Raw genomic sequence first — 22,908 nt, 5'->3', positions numbered from 1 at the left:
TTTGTGATTATATAAATATGGTACCTACATCCCCTTTCTTTTGTTAATAGTTTTTGCTACAATTGGATTATATTTTAACTCTTTCCCCGCCATTGACGAGATATCTCGTCAATTAAGAGAAAACGCTTCCCCGCCAATGACGAGATTTTCCGTCTTTCCGCAATACCGCTATTACCCTTCCGCAACTTTTTAAACCCGGAAGAATTGCCCTATGGCAAGCGGCTGCATGTCCGTGTCTGTTTTAAAGATCGCTCTGAATGGGATCTCTATGAAAAGTCCGTCAAAAAAATGGAATTATCTCTGCTTTTTGCTCAAAATGTGGTGTTTTTGCAGAAACCTACCCATATTCAAAAGTTGATTGCAAAAGAACCACTGAAGGTAGGAAGAAACGTTTTTTTTTGTTTGAAAGCAGAGGGTCTGTTCTTTCATTTGGTATATTGTATGTTTATATATTTAAAGAAGAACATTTTCTGGAAGGCATTAAACTTTGGTGAAAATCATGAAAAACGCTGGCGCTGGCTGGCAACTTTTTTAAAAAACGCTGGCGGTGAAAGAGTTAAAGAGATATATTGATCAGTCTTTGTCATGAAGAACTTGAGTAGTTTTTTTCTCTCTTTTTAAATGCTGTAAAAGTGATGTCAAAACCTGATGTTGTGAAATTGTCCAAAATCTCTTTCCAAAAAAAGCTGAAGTATAAAAAAAGTATGTAATGTATAGTTTAGCAAAACTGGTCATTTTGTGACTAAAATGTTACTTAACACTTTCACCGCCATTGACGAGATATCTCGTCAATTAAGAGAAAACGCTTCCCTGCCAATGACAAGATTTTCCGTCTTTCCGCAATACCGCTATTATCCACCAGGTGGCAACTTATACAACCCGGAAGTAGCGCCTCACGTGAAAGAGAAAGATCTCCGTGTATGTTTTAAAGATCGCTCTGCATCTGATCTCTATCAAAAGTCCTTCGCAAAAATGGAATTATCTCAGCTTTTTGCTCAAAATTGGGTGTTTTTGAAGAAACCTACCCATGTTTGAGAGGTGATTACAAGAGAACTAATGAAGGTAGGATGAAACTTTTTTTTGTTTGAAAGCAGAGGGTCTGTTCTTTCATCTGATATATTGTTTGTTTATATATTTAAAGAAGAACATTTTCTGGAAGGCATTAAACTTTTGTGAAAATCATGAAAAATGCTGGCGCTGGCTGACAACTTTTTTTAAAAAGGCTGGCGGGGAAAGAGTTAAGATTAAGCTTTTTCCCAGTATTAAGCATAAAAAAGCATAAAGTATAAAAAATATAGAAATATTGCAAATGTGCATACTGCAAAATGCAAACAACAATGGCTAGTCAAGGTGTATAGTCAAGGTGCCTGTGTATGCTTGAGTGCATGCTCATGCTCTTATACAAATGAACATATGAAAGATTATGAACGGTCAATCAGGAAGAATGTAAAACATGTATAATTGTTATAAAATTAGGTTTAAAAATAAATTTGTATATAGTTTAAATGGATTTTGCAGCCTACAGCATTATCATACTGCACATCACAGTATTTAAAGAGTTAGGACATAATGTTTTCCTTCAATGTGCAACCCTACATTTTATTATAGCAATGTAAAAGTGCTGATCTTCAAAACAGACTTCATCACCACATACACACTCTACACCTTCTTCCATTGCTCACAGGGGTAATTCACTAGGGCTGGCTACAGAATCTGCTAACTTGTTTAAATTTGGCAGCAGAGAGTAAATAGTGGGAAGGCGACAGCACAAACTCTGCTTAGACTCACAAATAAACAGTTCTCTCCATTACAACTCTGCAGTTTGTCTCCTCTGGAGCCAGAAACATTTTTTTTTCTTTGAATCTCAGAATTCGCACAGCATGACGCAGAATACATTTGTGCTATCTAAGGAAAGGAGTTACACACCACCCCTGAAGCTGTAAGTTAACAAGTAAAACGGAGTTGGAGATGCATGTTAGTGCACATGCTGTTGATATAGAAAACTCAGGTTTAAATCCAGCCTCTCTGCCAATACATTTCTGTCTCCTTTCTGCTTCTTATTGTAAAAACTACAAAAATGTACAAACAGAATTAAGGATACTGGTCAGTTTGTGGCCGTCTGAAATTTTCTGGGAGATGAGCTTCATACAGCTGTCTTGCCTTGGTGTTGCCCATGTTCTCCACACTCTGAAAGAGAGAGAAAAAGAGAAAGGTAAACACTTAAACAGAAAATGAGCACAAGACTACAGGTGGGAATAAACATTTTACATTTCCATTAAATTTGGCAGAAGCTTTTATCCAGAGGGACAAACAATGCATTTGAGCACTATTTGAGTTGCAGAAAAATGAAACTGTGACATGAGACAAATGCTTTTTTAAAGCCATGCCAGCTTCTTTGGCTATGTTCATGGCGAAAGTCTGATTTAATTATAAAAAATAAAATTAAATGTTTGTTTTAAATTAGATTTATTTTTATTTATTTAACTGCAAAACTATATTTGGACTGGGTTGGTCAAAGACTTAAAAGTATCAGAACCTGATATTGTATCAAATCAATAACTAAAGGTAAAAACTAAAATATTGTGATTATTTACATTTTTAATAGTTTTTTTAAACTGTGAAAAATCACGATATTCTTTTACTCATTTTGTTTTTTTTAAAGGAAAACACCACCTTTTTTAATATTTTACTACATTCTTACCTCAACTTAGACAAATTAATACTTGCCTATCTTTATTCAATGTGTGCACTTAATCTTTGTACAGCGCGATGTAATTGTGTTAGCATTTAGCCTAGCCCCATTCATTCCTTAGGATCCAAACAGGGATGAATTTAGAAGCCACCAAACACTTCCATGTTTTCCCTATTTAAAGACTCTTACATGAGAAGTTACACAAGTAAGTATGGTGGCACAAAATAAAACATGGTGCTGCAAACGAAGTGCTCTTCCGCCACACAATATAATTCTCAATTTCATACGCTTAAAAAAAAATCGTCCACATTTTATTTTGTGCCACCATACTTACTCATGTAGCAGTCTTTAAATAGGGAAAACATGGAAGTGTTTGGTGGCTTCTAAATTCATCCCTGTTTGGATCCTAAGGAATGAATGGGGCTAGGCTAAATGCTAAAACATTTATGACACGCATGCTATATGGCACTAAAAACAGTTCTTCTATGATTACGAGCAAAGAACCACTTTTGGTGCTATATAGCACCGTTTGTTTTTAGAGTGTACGCGGACGTCCCTAGTATACTTTTGGCTTTAGTCTTTATGCAAGTAGCTGGTTCTGAGTTTGGATTTTTGTTGAATACAAATAACAAAGTGTGCATTGAGCTAATACAGTAAGTTTTGAAATAATATCTGCATTTTTGCAAGAAATATCTATGCAAAACATTATATTACATTAAAATATTATAGGGGAAATATCATAATACAACAATACAAGCTGGTATCATTCTGTATAAGAAGAGGGTAGATAAAGTAATTCAGGACAATGGACTTATTACTCAAATCATTAGATAGAGACTTTCTAATGAATTTAAACATGTACAGTTGAGAGCATACAAAAGTAAAGGCCTTAATAACTCCTTTACATAGATCACATTCAGGGAAGAATAATCTAAATATGAGATCCAAGAAATTGCCTGTTTTCTTGAAGTGAACCATCCGTAAAAAACAATTTGTATTTTGTAAATTAACGTTTTTGCCAAGCAGCCTCATTTTGTCTATGTAAAACATTACACATCAGCAAATGATTAATACCCTGGGAGGGCAATTTAAAATACATAAATTAACTACAATGTTAGAAAGAAAACTTTTTCAGGATAAACTAAGATAGAAACATACATATTCATGTATTTTGCTGCTTATTCCCCCAGAAATCTAATCTAGATCTTCAACATCATAGGAATCCAATTACCACTAGATAAAGATCAACCTCATTCGTCATTGGAAGAGGGGGGATTTCATTGGCTGTGCAATGGGAGCGACAAAACAAAATTTATGCGGTGATTACCGTCCAACATTAACACAAAACCCCTGATATCCCCAACTAGCAAAGGTCTTGTTGAAAACATATGACCCTTCACCTGAAACAGGTGCTCATGTAGAGACCTCTGGCAGAGTTCCACTTAACCAGAACACAGATCTAATTCCTCATTAATTGTGTAATCCAGTACACAATTGCTCGGAAAACCAAGCCGTGTCAGAACATATTCAAACTAGATATGCAATTCCCAAGGAATTACCAGTGCATGAAAATGCAAAAAGTTGATTGCCAGAAATGTAAAAGAAATTTAGTCTAGTAGTTTACCTGGCTGTTGACATGTTTTAGTGTGAAGCTAGCATGATTTAAAAAAGTTATCATGATGAAATATGATGCTAGCATGATTAGCATGATTCAGCATGACGTTAGCATGATGCTAGCATGATTAGCATGAAGCTAGCATGAAGCTAGCATGACTAGCATGAAGCTAGCATGATGATAGCATGATTAGCATGAAGCTAGCATGATGCTAGCATGATTAGCATGAAGCTAACATGATGTTAGCATGATTAGCATGAAGCTAGCATGATGCTAGCATGATTAGCATGAAGCTAGCATGATGTTAGCATGATTAGCATGAAGCTAGCATGATGCTAACATGATTATCATGCTGCTAGCATGATTAGCATGATGCTAGCATGAAGCTAGCAGGATGCTAGCATGAAGCTAGCAGGATGCTAGCATGATTAGCATGAAGCTAGCAGGATGCTAGCATGATTAGCATGAAGCTAGCACAATGCTAGCATGATTAGCATGAAGCTAGCACGATGCTAGCATGATTAACATGAAGTTAGAACGTTGCTAGCATGATTAGCATGAAGCTAGCACGATGCTAGCATGATTAGCATGAAGCTAGCACAATGTTATCATGATAAACACGAAGCTAGCATGATTAGCATGAAGATAACACGATGCTAGCATGATTACCATGAAGCTAGCACGAAGCTAGCATGACTAGCATTAAGCTAGCATGATGCTAGCATGATGCTAGCATGACGTTAGCATGATGCTAGCATGACGTTAGCATGATGCTAGCATGATTAGCATGAAGCTAGCATGAAGCTAGCATGACTAGCATGAAGCTAGCATGATGCTAGCATGATTAGCATGAAGCTAGCATGATGCTAGCATGACTAGCATGAAGCTAGCATGATGCTAGCATGACTAGCATGAAGCTAGCACGATGTTAGCATGACTAGCATGAAGCTAGCACGATGCTAGCATGATTAACATGAAGCTAGCACGATGCTAGCATGATTATCATGAAGCTAGCACGATGCTAGCATGATTAGCATGAAGCTAGCACGATGCTAGCATGATTAGCATGAAGCTAGCACGATGCTAGCATGATTAGCATGAAGCTAGCACGATGTTGGCATGATTAGCATGAAGCTAGCACGATGTTAGCATGATTAGCATGAAGCTAGCACGATGCTAGCATTATTAGCATGAAGCTAGCACGATGCTAGTATGATTAGCATGAAGCTAGCACGATGTTATCATGATTAGCATGAAGCTAACACGATGTTAGTATGATTAGCATGAAGCTAGCACGATGTTATCATGATTAGCATAAAGCTAACATGATGTTAGTATGATTAGCATGAAGCTAGCATAATTTGCATGAAGCTAGCATGATGCTAGCATGATTACCATGAAGTTAGCATGAATTTAGCATGAAATTAGCATGATCCTAGCATTATTAGCATGATGCTAGCATGATTAAGATGATGCTAGCATGACTAGCATGAAGCTAGCATGATTTAGCATGAAGCTAACAAGATTTAGCATGAAGCTAGCATGATTTAACATTAAGTTAGCAAGATTTATTATAAAATTAGCATAAAGCTAGCATGAAACTAGCACGAAGCTAGCATGACTTAGCATGAAGCAAGCATGAAGCTAATATGACCCAAAGACCCAACCCCCATGTCTCTATGATGTCCGGATCCAGAGATATAAGGCTTTGTTTATTATGTTGCTAGGCTGCTCATATTTGGTTGCTAGGGGCGTGGCTTAATACCTCAATAAGGATGGTGAGAGACTGATTGGATGCCTGAGTAAAATGAGCCCACCCCCATGTCTCTGTGACACTGTGCTGCAAAGATATCCATCTGGGCATTTTATAATGGCAGTCTATGGGAGATGTTGCTAGGGTGCCCAAAATGGTTGCTAGGGGCGTGGCTTGATAGCTCAATAAGGATCCTAAGGGACTGATTGGATGCCTGAGTAAAATGAGCCCACCCCCATGTCTCTACGACACTGCGCTGCAAAGATATCCCATCTGGGACGTTTTTATTTCCTTATATGGGCATGATTCCTGCCCCATTATAAGTCTATGGGGAAATTTGGGGGCCTCTTACACCCCAGGGGTACAACTTACACCCCATTGTGAGGTATGTTCTTACAGAGCCTGCCAGCCTCTTCAAATGTGGCAAGTCACAAGTTTCTGTGAAATTCTAGGTCTGAGCTACGACTCGTCAAAGTTTGTCTCCATGTTAAGTCAATGGGATTTTTCGGCTGCTTTTTCGCCCCTGGGGCGAAGACCGTACCCCCGATCGCTTATAAAAGTCATAGCCCACTATTCCCGAATAGTCCGCACGTTTGAGAGTTTGAATGAAGTTTCTAAGTTAAGCGGTTCGAGCCGTATTAATTGCCGAAATTTGGTTGGAAGAATAATAATAATAACTAGATAGGTACATTTCCTGAAGAAAATGTGAGTGGTGCTTGCCGTGGCAAGTTTCGGGGACAATTTATGATTATACTCCAAGCCAAAGGTAAAATGGTCCAACCCCCATGTCTCTACGATGTTCTGATGCGAAGATATAAGGCTTTGTTTATTCCGTTGCTAGGGTGTTCATATTTGGTTGCTAGGGGCGTGGCTTAACACCTCTTGGCATTAACTAGTGATTACCCTTCGAGTCACGAGTAAAACGGTCCAACCCCCGTGTCTCTACGATGTTCTGATGCAGAGATATAAGGCTTTGTTTATTCCGTTGCTAGGGTGCTCAAATTTGGTTGCTAGGGGCGTGGCTTGGGAGTGGCCAATGATTTGGCCAGTGATTACACCCCGAGTCACAAGTAATACGGTCCAACCCCCGTGTCTCTACGATGTTCTGATGTGGAGATATAAGGCTTTGTTTATTCCGTTGCTAGGTGTTCATATTTGGTTGCTAGGGGCGTGGCTTAACACCTCTTGGCTTCCACTAGTGATTACCCTTCGAGTCACGAGTAAAACGGTCCAACCCCCGTGTCTCTACGATGTTCTGATGCGATGTTATAAGGCTTTGTTTATTTGGTTGCTAGGGTGTTCATATTTGGTTGCTAGGGGCGTGGCTTAACACCTCTTTGCATTAACTAGTGATTACCCTTCGAGTCACGAGTAAAACGGTCCAACCCCCGTGTCTCTACGATGTTCTGATGCAGAGATATAAGGCTTTGTTTATTCCGTTGCTAGGGTGCTCAAATTTGGTTGCTAGGGGCGTGGCTTGGGAGTGGCCAATGATTTGGCCAGTGATTACACCCCGAGTCACAAGTAATACGGTCCAACCCCCGTGTCTCTACGATGTTTTGATGTGGAGATATAAGGTTTTGTTTATTCCGTTGCTAGGTGTTCATATTTGGTTGCTAGGGGCGTGGCTTAACACCTCTTGGCTTCCACTAGTGATTACCCTACGAGTCACGAGTAAAACGGTCCAACCCCCGTGTCTCTACGATGTTCTGATGCGACGTTATAAGGCTTTGTTTATTCGGTTGCTAGGGTGTTCATATTTGGTTGCTAGGGGCGTGGCTTAACACCTCTTGGCATTAACTAGTGATTACCCTTCGAGTCACGAGTAAAACGGTCCAACCCCCGTGTCTCTACGATGTTCTGATGCAGAGATATAAGGCTTTGTTTATTCCGTTGCTAGGGTGCTCAAATTTGGTTGCTAGGGGCGTGGCTTGGGAGTTGCCAATGATGTGCCCAATTGTTACACCCCTAGTCACAAGTAAACCGGTCCAACCCCCGTGTCTCTACGATGTTCTGATGCCGAGATATAACTGTTTGAATTTTATGTTGCTAGGGTGCTCAAAAGTGGTTGCTAGGGGCGTGGCTTAGTTTGTCTTTAAGGATCCTAAGATACTGATTGGATACCTAAGTAAAATGAGCCCACCCCCATGTCTCTATGACACTGTGCTGCAAAGATATCCACCTGGGCATTTTATAATGGCAGTTTATGGGAGATGTTGCTAGGGTGCCCAAAACGGTTGCTAGGGTAACCTTACACCCCATTGTGGGGGACGTCCTGACAGAGTCTAGCACCCTCTTCAATTTTAGTAACCCACATGTTTCTATGAAATCCTCACTTGGACCTGTGACCTGTCAATTTTTTTTGGCAATGTTAGTCTATGGGATTTTCGCCCCATTGACTTTCCATTAGGGCACTTTTGGGCACCTCTTACACCCCAGGGGTACAACTTACACCCCAATGTGATCCATGTTCTTACAGAGCCTACCACCCTCTTCAAATGCTGTAACCCACATTTTTCTACAAAATCCTAGAGTGGAGCTATGACCTGCCAAAGTTCGACGCAATGTAAAGTCAATGGGACGTTTTCGGGAGGTTTTTCGCGCCCCTTTCGGAAATCCTGCACCCGATCGCTTATAAAAGTCATAGCACACCTCTCCTCAATAATCCGGTCGATTTGAGCCCTCTTTCATGGCACTACGCCAAACCGTGCGAGACGAGTTACGCGCCGAAAAAGTGTCCAGAAAAAGAAGAATAATAATAATAATATCTTTGAGGAATAGTAATAGTGATGCTTTGCATAAATGCAAGCACCACTAATAATAATAATAATAACTAGATAGGTACATTTCCTGAAGAAAATGTGAAGTGGTGCTTGCCGTGGCAAATTTCGAGTGACAATTTGTGATTGTACTCCAAGCCAAAAGTAAAATGGTCCAACCCCCGTGTCTCTACGATGTTCTGATGCAGAGATATAAGGCTTTGTTTATTCCGTTGCTAGGGTGTTAATATTTGGTTGCTAGGGGCGTGGCTAAACACCTCTTGGCATCCACTAGTGATTACCCTTCAAGTCAAGATGTAAAACGGTCCAACCACCGTGTCTCTACGATGTTCTGATGTGGAGATATTAGGCTTTGTTTATTCGGTTGCTAGGGTACTGTATTTGGTTGCTAGGGAAAAAAATGGCATCCACTAGTGATTACACTTCGAGTCACGAGTCAAACGGTCCAACCCCCGTGTCTCTACGATGTTCTGATGCAGAGATATAAGGCTTTGTTTATTCGGTTGCTAGGGTGCTGTATTTGGTTGCTAGGGAAAAAAATGGCATCCACTAGTGATTACACTCCGAGTCACGAGTCAAACGGTCCAACCCCCGTGTCTCTACGATGTTCTGATGTGGAGATATAAGGCTTTGTTTATTCCGTTGCTAGGTGTTCATATTTGGTTGCTAGGGGCGTGGCTTAACACCTCTTGGCTTCCACTAGTGATTACCCTTCGAGTTACGAGTAAAACGGTCCAACCCCCGTGTCTCTACGATGTTCTGATGCGAAGATATAAGGCTTTGTTTATTCCGTTGCTAGGGTGTTCATATTTGGTTGCTAGGGGCGTGGCATAACACCTCTTGGCATTAACTAGTGATTACCCTTTGAGTCACGAGTAAAACGGTCCAACCCCCGTGTCTCTACGATGTTCTGATGTGGAGATATTAGGCTTTGTTTATTCGGTTGCTAGGGTACTGTATTTGGTTGCTAGGGAAAAAATGGCATCCACTAGTGATTACACTTACAGTCACGAGTCAAACGTTCCAACCCCCGTGTCTCTACGATGTTCTGATGTGGAGATATAAGGCTTTGTTTATTCCGTTGCTAGGTGTTCATATTTGGTTGCTAGGGGCGTGGCTTAACACCTCTTGGCTTGCACTAGTGATTACCCTTCGAGTCACGAGTAAAACGGTCCAACCCCCGTGTCTCTACGATGTTCTGATGCAGAGATATAAGGCTTTGTTTATTCCGTTGCTAGGGTGTTCATATTTGGTTGCTAGGGGCGTGGCTTAACACCTCTTGGCATCCACTAGTGATTACACTTCGAGTCACGAGTCAAAAGGTCCAACCCCCGTGTCTCTACGATGTTCTGATGCAGAGATATAAGGCTTTGTTTATTCCGTTGCTAGGGTGTTCATATTTGGTTGCTAGGGGCGTGGCTTAACACCTCTTGGCATCCACTAGTGATTACACTTCGAGTCACGAGTCAAACGGTCCAACCCCCGTGTCTCTACGATGTTCTGATGTGGAGATATAAAGCTTTGTTTATTCCGTTGCTAGGTGTTCATATTTGGTTGCTAGGGGCGTGGCTTAACACCTCTTGGCTTCCAATAGTGATTACCCTTCGAGTCACGAGTAAAACGGTCCAACCCCCGTGTCTCTACGATGTTCTAATGCGAAGATATAAGGCTTTGTTTATTCCGTTGCTAGGGTGTTCATATTTGGTTGCTAGGGGCGTGGCTTAACACCTCTTGGCATCCAATAGTGATTACCCTTCGAGTCACGAGTAAAACGGTCCAACCCCCGTGTCTCTACGATGTTCTGATGCGAAGATATAAGGCTTTGTTTACTCTGTTGCTAGGATGTTCATATTTGGTTGCTAGGGGCGTGGCTTAACACCTCTTGGCATCCATTAGTGATTACCCTTCAAGTCACGAGTAAAACGGTCCAACCCCCATGTCTCTACGATGTTCTGATGCAGAGATATAAGGCTTTGTTTATTCCGTTGCTAGGGTGCTCAAATTTGGTTGCTAGGGGCGTGACTTGGGAGTGGCCAATGATGTGGCCAGTGATTACACTCCGAGTCACAAGTAAAACGGTCCAACCCCCGTGTCTCTACGATGTTCTGATTCCGAGATATAACTGTTTGAATTTTATGTTGCTAGGGTGCTAAAAAGTGGTTGCTAGGGGCGTGGCTTAATCCCTCTGTCAGGATCCTGAGAGACTGATTGGATGCCTGAGTAAAATGAGCCCACCCCCATGTCTCTAAGACACTGTGGTGCAAAGATATCCATCTGGGCATTTTATAATGGCAGTCTATGGTATAGGTTGCTAGGGTGCCCAAAATGGTTGCTATGGTAACCTTACACCCCATTGTGGGGGACGTCCTGACAGAGTCGAGCACCCTTTTCAAATTTAGTAACCCACATGTTTCTATGAAATCCTGGCTCGGACCTATGACCCGTCAAAATTTTTGCAATGGTAAGTCTATGGGATTTTGCCCCATTGACTTTTCATTGGGCATTTTTGGGCACCTCTTACACCCCAGGGGTACAACTTACACCCCATTATGATGTATGTTCTTAGAGAGCCTACCACCCTCTTCAAAAGTTGTAACCCACATGTTTCTATAAAATCCTCGAGCGGAGCTATGACTCGTCAAAGTTGGGCGCAATGTTAAGTCAATGGGATTTTTCGGGTGGTTTTTTGCCCCCCTTTCAGAAATCCTGCACCCGATCGCTTATAAAAGTCATAGCACACCTCTCCTCAATAATCCGGTCGATTTGAGCCCTCTTTCATGGGACTACGTTAAACCGTGCGGGACGAGTTACGCGCCGAAAAAGTGTCCAGAAAAAGAAGAATAATAACTAGATATGTACATTTCCTGAAGAAAATGTGAGTGGTGCTTGCCGTGGCAAATTTCGGGGGACAATATATGATTATACTCCAAGCCAAAAGTAAAACAGTTCAACCCACATGTCTCTACGATATTCTGATGCGAAGATATAAGGCTTTGTTTATTCGGTTGCTAGGGTACTGTATTTGGTTGCTAGGGAGAAAATTGGCATCCACTAGTGATTACACTCCGAGTCACGAGTCAAACGGTCAAACCCCCGTGTCTCTACGATGTTCTGATGCGGAGATATAAGGCTTTGTTTACTCTGTTGCTAGGGTACTGTATTTGGTTGCTAGGGGCGTGGCTTGGGAGTGGCCAATGATGTGCCCAGTGATTACACTCCGAGTCACAAGTAAAACGGTCCAACCCCCGTGTCTCTACGATGTTCTGATGCAGAGATATAAGGCTTTGTTTATTCGGTTGCTAGGGTGCTCAAATTTGGTTGCTAGGGGCGTGGCTTGGGAGTGGCCAATGATGTGCCCAATTGTTACACCCCTAGGCACAAGTAAAACGGTCCAACCCCCGTGTCTCTACAATGTTCTGATGCCGAGATATAACTGTTTGTATTTTATGTTGCTAGGGTGCTCAAAAGTGGTTGCTAGGGGCGTGGCTTAGTAAGTCTGTAAGGATCCTGAGAGACTGATTGGATGCCTGAGTAAAATGAGCCCACCCCCATGTCTCTATGACACTGTCGTGCAAAGATATCCATCCGGGCATTTTATAATGGCAGTCTATGGTATAGGTTGCTAGGGTGCCCAAAATGGTTGCTATGGTAACCTTACACCCCATTGTGGGGGACGTCCTGACAGAGTCTAGCACCCTCTTCAAATTTAGTAACCCACATGTTTCTATGAAATCCTGGCTCGGACCTATGACCCGTCAAAATTTTTGCAATGGTAAGTCTATGGGATTTTGCCCCATTGACTTTTCATTGGGGCACTTTTGGGCACCTCTTACACCCCAGGGGTACAACTTACACCCCATTATGATCCATGTTCTTACAGAGCCTACCACCCTCTTCAAATGTTGTAACCCACATGTTTCTACAAAATCCTCGAGCGGAGCTATGACTCGTCAAAGTTGGGCGCAATGTTAAGTCAATGGGATTTTTCGGGTGGTTTTTCGCCCCCCTTTCGGAAATCCTGCACCCGATCGCTTATAAAAGTCATAGCACACCTCTCCTCAATAAGCCGGTCGATTTGAGCCCTCTTTCATGGGTCTACGACAAACCGTGCGGGACGAGTTAGGTGCCGAAAAAACGTGCAGATGTAAGAATAAAATATAATAATATCCCTGAGGAATAGTAATAGTGATGCTTTGCATAAATGCAAGCACCACTAATAATAATAACTAGATAGGTACATTTCCTGAAGAAAATGTGAGTGGTGCTTGCCGTGGCAAGTTTCGTGGGACAATTTATGATTATACTCCAAGCCAAAAGTCAAACGATCCAACCCCCGTGTCTCTACGATGTTCTGATGCGGAGATATAAGGCTTTGTTTACTCTGTTGCTAGGGTACTGTATTTGGTTGCTAGGGAAAAAAATGGCATCCACTAGTGATTACCCTCCGAGTCACGAGTCAAACGGTCCAACCCCCGTGTCTCTACGATGTTCTGATGCGGAGATATAAGGCTTTGTTTACTCTGTTGCTAGGGTACTGTATTTGGTTGCTAGGGAAAAAATTGCATCCACTAGTGATTACCCTCCGAGTCATGAGTCAAACGGTCCAACCCCCGTGTCTCTACGATGTTCTGATGCGGAGATATAAGGCTTTGTTTACTCTGTTGCTAGGGTACTGTATTTGGTTGCTAGGGAAAAAAATGGGATCCACTAGTGATTACCCTCCGAGTCACGAGTCAAACGGTCCAAACCCCGTGTCTCTACGATGTTCTGATGCGGAGATATAAGGCTTTGTTTACTCTGTTGCTAGGGTACTGTATTTGGTTGCTAGGGAAAAAAATGGGATCCACTAGTGATTACCCTCCGAGTTATGAGTCAAACGGTCCAACCCCCATGTCTCTACGATGTTCTGATGCGGAGATATACGGCTTTGTTTACTCTGTTGCTAGGGTACTGTATTTGGTTGCTAGGGGCGTGGCTTGGGAGTGGCCAATGATGAGCCCAGTGATTACACTCCGAGTCACAAGTAAAACGGTCCAACCCCCGTGTCTCTACGATGTTCTGATGCGGAGATATAAGGCTTTGTTTACTCTGTTGCTAGGGTACTGTATTTGGTTGCTAGGGGCGTGGCTTGGGAGTGGCCAATGATGTGCCCAGTGATTACACTCCGAGTCACAAGTAAAACGGTCCAACCCCCGTGTCTCTACGATGTTCTGATGTGGAGATATAAGGCTTTGTTTACTCTGTTGCTAGGGTACTGTATTTGGTTGCTAGGGGCGTGGCTTGGGAGTGGCCAATGATGTGCCCAGTGATTACACTCCGAGTCACAAGTAAAACGGTCCAAACCCCGTGTCTCTACGATGTTCTGATGCGGAGATATAAGGCTTTGTTTATTCGGTTGCTAGGGTGCTCAAATTTGGTTGCTAGGGGCGTGGCTTGGGAGTGGCCAATGATGTGCCCAATTGTTACACCCCTAGTCACAAGTAAAACGGTCCAACCCCCGTGTCTCTAAGATGTTCTGATGCCGAGATATAACTGTTTGTATTTTATGTTGCTAGGGTGCTCAAAAGTGGTTGCTAGGGGCGTGGCTTAGTAAGACTGTAAGGATCCTGAGAGACTGATTGGATGCCTGAGTAAAATGAGCCCACCCCCATGTCTCTATGACACTGTGGTGCGAAGATATCCATCTAGGCATTTTATAATGGCAGTCAATGGTATAGGTTGCTAGGGTGCCCAAAATGGTTGCTATGGTAACCTTACACCCCATTGTGGGGTACGTCCTGACAGAGTCTAGCACCGTTTTCAAATTTAGTAACCCACATCTTTCTATGAAATCCTCGCTCGTACCTATGACCCGTCAAAATTTTTGCAATGGTAAGTCTATGGGATTTTGCCACATTGACTTTTCATTGGGGCACTTTTGGGCACCTCTTACACCCCAGGGGTACAACTTACACCCCATTGTGATCTATGTTTTTACAGAGCCTACCACCCTCTTCAAATGTTGTAACCCACATGTTTCTACAAAATCCACGAGCGGAGCTATGACCCATCAAAGTTGGGCCCAATGTTAAGTCAATGGGATTTTTGGGGTGGTTTTACGCCCCCCTTTCGGAAATCCTGCACCCGATCCCTTATAAAAGTCATAGCACACCTCTCCTCAATAATCCGGTCGATTTGAGCCCTCTTTCATGGGTCTACAACAAAGCGTGCGGGACGAGTTAATCGCCGAAAAAAGTGTCCGGATGTAAGAATAAAATATAACTAGATAGTAAAGTTTGAAGACAAACTTTCTGTTGGCTTGAGAAAGCGTAGCCTGAACGTTTAAAACGGTTTGACATAAGTTTAGTTTAGTAGGCTATCTGGCTGTTCGTATGTTTAAGTATGAAGGTAGCATGATTTACCATGAAGCTAGCATGATGTTAGCATGATTAACATGAAGCTAGCATGATGCTAGCATGATTAGCATGAAGCTAGCTTGATGCTAGCATGATTAGCATGAAGCTAGCATGATGCTAGCATGATTAGCATGAAGCTAGCATGATTAGCATGAAGCTAGCATGATGCTAGCATGATTAGCATGAAGCTAGCATGAAGCTAGCATGATTAGCATGAAGCTAGCATGATGCTAGCATGATTAGCATGAAGCTAGCATGAAGCTAGCATGATTAGCATGATTAGCATGAAGCTAGCATGATGCTAGCATGATTAGCATGAAGCTAGCATGATGTTAGCATGATTAGCATGAAGCTAGCATGAAGTTAGCATGATTAGCATGAAGCTAGCATGAAGTTAGCATGATTAGCATGAAGCTAGCATGATGTTAGCATGATTAGCATGAAGCTAGCATGAAGCTAGCATGATTAGCATGAAGCTAGCATGATGTTAGTATGATTAGCAGGAAGCTAGCATGAAGCTAACATTTATTGCGTTGCTAGGGTACTAAGTTTGGTTGCTAGGGAGAAAATTGGCATCCCATAATGATCACACTTCAAGCCACAAGTAAAACGGTCCAACCCCCGTGTCTCTACAATGTTCTGATGCGGAGATATAAGGCTTTGTTTATTCCGTTGCTAGGGTACTAAGTTTGGTTGCTAGGGAGAAAATTGGCATCCCATAATGATCACACTTCAAGCCACAAGTAAAACGGTCCAACCCCCGTGTCTCTATGATGTTCTGAAGCGGAGATATAAGGCTTTGTTTATTCCGTTGCTAGGGTACTAAGTTTGGTTGCTAGGGAGAAAATTGGCATCCCATAATGATTACACTTCAAGCCACAAGTAAAACGGTCCAACCCCTGTGTCTCTACGATGTTCAGATCCAGAGATATAAGGCTTTGTTTATTATGTTGCTAGGGTCTTCATATTTTGTTGCTAGGGGCGTGGCTTAATACCTCAATAAGAATCCTAAGAGACTGATTGGATGCCTGAGTAAAATGAGCCCACCCCTATGTCTCTATGACACTCTGGTGCAAAGATATCCATCTGGGCTTTTTATAATGGTAGTCAATGGGAGATGTTGCTAGGGTACCCAAAATTGTTGCTAGGGGCGTGGCTTGATAGCTCTGGGGTGATCCTAAGAGATTGATTGGATGCTTGAGTAAAATGAGCCCACCCCCATGTCTCTAAGACACTCTAAAGTGAAGATATTCCATCTGGGACGCTTTTATTCCCTTTTATGGGCATGTTTCCTGCCCCATTATAAGTCAATGGGAAATTTTGGGGGCCTCTTACACCCCAGGGGTACAGCTTACACCCCATTGTGAGGTATGTTCTTACACAGCCTGTCAGCCTCCTTAAATGTGGTAAGCCACAAGTTTCTACAAGTTTCTCACTCGCAGCTTTGACCCGTCAAAGTTTGTCTCAATGTTAAGTCAATGGAAATTTTGGGGTGTTTCAGCGCCCCGTTTAGGAATTCGGAAGGTCCCATCAGTTAGAAAAGATATAGCACACCTCGTCAGATCAGACCGAAAGTCTGTCCAAAGTTTGATGGCTGTAGCTTGAAAGCTCTAGGACGAGTTAGAGTTAGAAATTTTAGTCTCAGAAGAAAAAGAATAATAATAATAACTAGATATTAAAGTTTGAAGACAAACTTTATGTTGGCTTGAAAAAGCGTAGCCTGAACGTTTAAAACGGTTTGACAGAAGTTTAGTTTAGTAGGCTGTCTGGCAGTTAGTATGTTTAAGTATAAAGGTAGCATGATTAGCATGAAGCTAGCATGATGCTAGCATGATTAGCATGAAGCTAGCATGATTACCATGAAGCTAGCATGATGCTAGCATGATTAGCATGAAGCTAGCATGATGCTAGCATGATTAGCATGAAGCTAGCATAAAGCTAGCATGATTAGCATGAAGCTAGCATGATGCTAGCATGATTAGCATGAAGCTAGCATGATGTTAGCATGATTAGCATGAAGTTAGCATGATGCTAGCATGATTAGCATGAAGCTAGCATGATGTTAGCATGATTAGCATGAAGCTAGCATGATTAGCATGAATCTAACATGATTAACATGAATCTAACATGATGGTAGCATGATTAGCATGAAGCTAGCATGATGCTAACATGATTAACATGAAGCTAGCATGATGTTATCATGATTAGCATGAAGCTAGCATGATGCTAGCATGATTAGCATGAAGCTAACATGATGTTAGCATGATTAGCATGAAGTTAGCATGATGTTAGCATGATTAGCATGAAGCTAGCATGATGTTAGCATGATTAGCATGAATCTAACATGATTAGCATGAATCTAACATGATGGTAGCATGATTAACATGAAGCGAGCATGATGCTAACATGATTAGCATGAAGCTAGCATGATGCTATCATGATTAGCATGAAGCTAGCATGATGCTAGCATGATTAGCATGAAGCTAGCATGATGCTAGCATGATTAGCATGAAGCTAGCATGATGCTAGCATGATTAGCATGAAGCTAGCATGATGTTAGCATGATTAGCATGAAGCTAACATGATGCTAGCATGATTAACATGAAGTTAGCATGATGCTAGCATGATAAGCATGAAGCTAGCATGATGTTGGCATGATTAGCATTAAGCTAGCATAAAGCTAGCATGATTAGCATGAAGCTAGCATGATTACCATGAAGCCAGCATGATGTTAGCATGATTAACATGAAGCTAGCATGATGCTAGCATGATTAGCATGAAGCTAGCATAAAGTTAGCATGATTAGCATGAAGCTAGCATGATGCTAGCATGATTAGCATGAAGCTAGCATGATGTTAGCATAATTAGCATGAAGCTAGCATGATGTTAGCATGATTAGCATGAAGCTAGCATGATGTTAGCATGATTAGCATGAAGCTAGCATGATGTTAGCATGATTAGCATGAAGCTAGCATGATTAGCATGAATCTAACATGATTAGCATGAATCTAACATGATGGTAGCATGATTAGCATGAAGCTAGCATGATGTTATCATGATTAGCATGAAGCTAGCATTATGCTAGCATGATTAGCATGAAGCTAGCATGATGCTAGCATGATTAGCATGAAGCTAGCATGATGCTAGCATGATTAGCATGAAGCTAGCATGATGCTAGCATGATTAACATGAAGCTAGCATGATGCTAGCATGATTAGCATGAAGCTAACATGATGTTAGCATGATTAGCATGAAGCTAGCATGATGCTAGCATGATTAACATGAAGCTAGCATGATGCTAGCATGATTAGCATTAAGCTGGCATGATGCTAGCATGATTAACATGAAGCTAACATGATGTTAGCATGATTAGCATGAAGCTAGCATGATGCTAGCATGATTAGCATGAAGCTAGCATGATGGTAGCATGATTAACATGAAGTTAGCATGATGCTAGCATGAAGGTAGCATGATTAGCATGAAGCTAGCATGATGTTAGCATGATTAGCATGAAGCTAGGATGATTTAGTATGAAGCTAGCATGATGCTAGCATGATTAGCATGAAGCTAGCATGATGCTAGCATGATTAGCATGAAGCTAGCATGATTTAGCATGATTAGCATGAAGCTAGCATGATGCTAGCATTGATTAGCATTAAGCTAGCATGATGCTAGCATTGATTAGCATGAAGCTAGCATGAAGCTAGCATGATTAGCATGAAGCTAGCATGATGTTAGCATTGATTAGCATGAAGCTAGCATGATGCTAGCATTGATTATCATGAAGCTAGCATGATGCTAGCATTGATTAGCATGAAGCTAGCATGATGCTACCATTGATTAGCATGAAGCTAGCATGATTAGCATGAAGCTAGCATGAAGCTAGCATGATTAGCATGAAGCTAGCATGATGTTAGCATGATTAGCATGAAGCTAGCATGATGTTAGCAAGATTAGCATTAAGCTAGCATGAATTTAGCATGATTAGCATGAAGCTAGCATGATGTTAGCATGATGCTAGCATGAATCGCATAAAGCTAGCATGATGTTAGCATGATTAGCATGAAGCTAGCATGATGCTAGCATTGATTAGCATTAAGCTAGCATGATGCTAGCATTGATTAGCATGAAGCTTGCATTATGCTAGCATTGATTAGCATGAAGCTAGCATGATTCTAGCATGATTAGCATGAAGCTACCATGATGTTAGCATGAATAGCATGAAGCTAGCATGATGCTAGTATGATTAGCATGAAACTAGCATGAGGCTAGCATGATTAGCATGAAGAAAACATGAGGTTAGCATGATAAGCATAAAGTTAGCATGATTTAACGTGAAGCTAGCATGATTAGCATGATGCTAGCATGATTAGCATGAAGCTAGCACTATTAAGCGTGAAGCTAACAAGATTTAACATGAAGCTAGCATGATTTAACATGAAGTTAGCAAGCTATATTATGAAATTAGCATAAAGCTAGCATGAAACTAGCATGAAGCTAGTATGACTTAGCATGGAGCTAGCATGAAGCTAACATGACCCGAAGACCCAACCCCCATGTCTCTATGATGTTCAGATCCAAAGATATAAGGCTTTGTTTATTATGTTGCTAGGGTGCTCATATTTGGTTGCTAGGGGCGTGGCTTAACACCTCAATAAGAATCCTATTAAGATTGATTGGATGCCTGAGTAAAATGAGCCCACCCCTATGTCTCTATCACACTCTGGTGCAAAGATATCCATCTGGGCTTTTTATAATTGTATTCTATGGGAGATGTTGCTAGGGTACCCAAAATTGTTGCTAGGGGCGTGGCTAAATAGCTTTGGGGCGATCCTAAGAGACTGATTGGATGACTGAGTAAAATGAGCCCACCCCCATGTCTCTACGACACTCTAAAGTAAAGATATTCCATCTGGGACGCTTTTATTCCCTTATATGGGCATGTTTCCTGCCCCATTATAAGTCAATGGGAAATTTTGGGGGCCTCTTACACCCCAGGGGTATAGCTTACACCCCATTGTGATGTATGTTCTTACAGAGCCTGTCAGCCACCTTAAATGTGGTAAGCCACAAGTTTCTACAAGTTTCTCACTCACAGCTATGACCCGTCAAAGTTTGTCTCAATGTTAAGTCAATGGAAATTTTGGGGTGTTCGAGCCCCCCGTTTAAGAATTCGGAAGGTCCCATCAGTTAGAAAAGATATAGCACACTAAGTCAGACCAGTCTGAAGGTCTGTGGAAAATTTGGTGCATGTAGCTTGAAAGCTCTAGGACGAGTTAGTGTCAGAAATTTTGGGAGGAGAAGAAAGAATAATAACTAGATATTAAAGTTTGAAGACAAACTTTATGTTGGCTTGAAAAAGCGTAGCCTGAACGTTTAAAACGGATTGACAGAAGTTTAGTTTAGTAGGCTATCTGGCAGTTAGTATGTTTAAGTATGAAGCTAACATGATTAGCATGAAGCTAGCATGAAGCTAACATGATTAGCCTGAAGCTAGCATGATGCTAGCATGATTAGCATGAAGCTAGCATGATGCTAGCATGATTAGCATGAAGTAAGCATGATGCTAGCATGATTAGCATGAAGCTAGCATGATGCTAGCATGATAAGCATGAAGCTACCATGATGCTAGCATGAAGCTATCATGATTAGCATGAAGTTAGCATGAAGCTAGCATGATTAGCATGTAGCTAGCATGATGTTAGCATGATTAGTATGTAGCTAGCATGAAGCTAGCATGATGTTAGCATGATTAGCATGAAGCTAGCATGATGCTAGCATGATTAGCATGAAGCTAGCATGATTAGCATGTAGCTAGCATGATGCTAGCATGATTAGCATGAAGTTAGCATGATGCTAGCATGATTAGCATGAAGCTAGCATGATGTTAGCATGATTAGCATGTAGCTAGCATGATGTTAGCATGATTAGTATGTAGCTAGCATGAAGCTAGCATGATGTTAGCATGATTAGCATGAAGCTAGCATGATGCTAGCATGATTAGCATGAAGCTAGCATGATTAGCATGTAGCTAGCATGATGCTAGCATGATTAGCATGTAGCTAGCATGAAGCTAGCATGAAGCTAGCATGATGCTAGCATGATTAGCATGAAACTAGCATGATGCTAGCATGATTAGCATGAAGCTAGCATGATGCTAGCATGATGCTAGCATGATTAGCATGAAGCTAGCATGATTAGCATGAAGCTAGCATGATGTTAGCATGATTAGCATGTAGCTAGCATGAAGCTAGCATGATTAGCATGAAGCTAGCATGAAGCTAACATGATTAGCCTGAAGCTAGCATGATGCTAGCATGATTAGCATGAAGCTAGCATGATGCTAGCATGATTAGCATGAAGTTAGCATGATGCTAGCATGATTAACATGAAGCTAGCATGATGCTAGCATGATAAGCATGAAGCTACCATGATGCTAGCATGAAGCTATCATGATTAGCATGAAGCTAGCATGAAGCTAGCATGATTAGCATGTAGCTAGCATGATGTTAGCATGATTAGTATATAGCTAGCATGAAGCTAGCATGATGTTAGCATGATTAGCATGAAGCTAGCATGATGCTAGCATGATTAGCATGAAGCTAGCATGATTAGCATGTAGCTAGCATGATGCTAGCATGATTAGCATGAAGTTAGCATGATGCTAGCATGATTAGCATGAAGCTAGCATGATGTTAGCATGATTAGCATGTAGCTAGCATGATGTTAGCATGATTAGTATGTAGCTAGCATGAAGCTAGCATGATGTTAGCATGATTAGCATGAAGCTAGCATGATGCTAGCATGATTAGCATGAAGCTAGCATGATTAGCATGAAGCTAGCATGATTAGCATGTAGCTAGCATGATGCTAGCATTATTAGCATGTAGCTAGCATGAAGCTAGCATGAAGCTAGCATGATGCTAGCATGATTAGCATGAAGCTAGCATGATGCTAGCATGATGCTAGCATGATTAGCATGAAGCTAGCATGATGCTAGCATGATTAGCATGAAGCTAGCATGATTAGCATGAAGCTAGCATGATGCTAGCATGAAGCTAGCATGAAGCTAGCATGTTGCTAGCATTATTAGCATGAAACTAGCATGATGCTAGCATGATTAGCATGAAGCTAGCATGATGCTAGCATGATGCTAGCATGATTAGCATGAAGCTAGCATGATTAGCATGAAGCTAGCATGATGTTAGCATGATTAGCATGTAGCTAGCATGAAGCTAGCATGATTAGCATGAAGCTAGCATAAAGCTAGCATGATTAGCATGAAACTAGCATGATTCTAGCATGATTAGCATGAAGCTAGCATCATGCTAGCATGATTAGCATGAAGCTAGCATGATGCTAGCATGATTAGCATGAAGCTAGCATGAAACTAGCAAGATTAGCATGAAGCTAGCATGAAGCTAGCACGAGGCTTGCATGATTAACATGAAGTTAGCATGAGAATAGCATGATTAGCATGAAGCTAGCATGATTTAACGTGAAGCTAGCATGATTAGCATGATGCTAGCATGATTAGCATTAAGCTAGCACTATTTAGCGTGCAGCTAATAAGATTTAACATGAAGTTAGCATGATTTAGCATGAAGTTAGCAAGATTTATTATGAAATTAGCATAAAGCTAGCATGAAACTAGCATGAAGCTAGTATGACTT

At 41.4% G+C, this 22,908-nt stretch overlaps 1 protein-coding gene across 4 annotated transcripts in view; it reads right to left on the bottom strand.

The window, feature by feature from the left end:
- smap1 (small ArfGAP 1) overlaps window positions 1-22,908 on the bottom strand; it is a 168,093-nt gene that overhangs the window by 87,546 nt on the left and 57,639 nt on the right. For all 4 annotated transcript variants that reach the window (XM_065296649.1, XM_065296650.1, XM_065296652.1 and 1 more), the window contains exon 3: window positions 2,102-2,187. In XM_065296649.1, the coding sequence (XP_065152721.1) occupies window positions 2,102-2,187 (86 nt within the window). The remainder of the gene's footprint in view (window positions 1-2,101; window positions 2,188-22,908) is intronic.

This window comes from Paramisgurnus dabryanus, chromosome 20 (assembly GCF_030506205.2).
Source record: "Paramisgurnus dabryanus chromosome 20, PD_genome_1.1, whole genome shotgun sequence".
NCBI lineage: Eukaryota > Metazoa > Chordata > Actinopteri > Cypriniformes > Cobitidae > Paramisgurnus > Paramisgurnus dabryanus.
The sequence above is the reverse complement of the archived record's forward strand: the minus strand, read 5'-3'. Positions and strand labels throughout refer to the sequence as shown.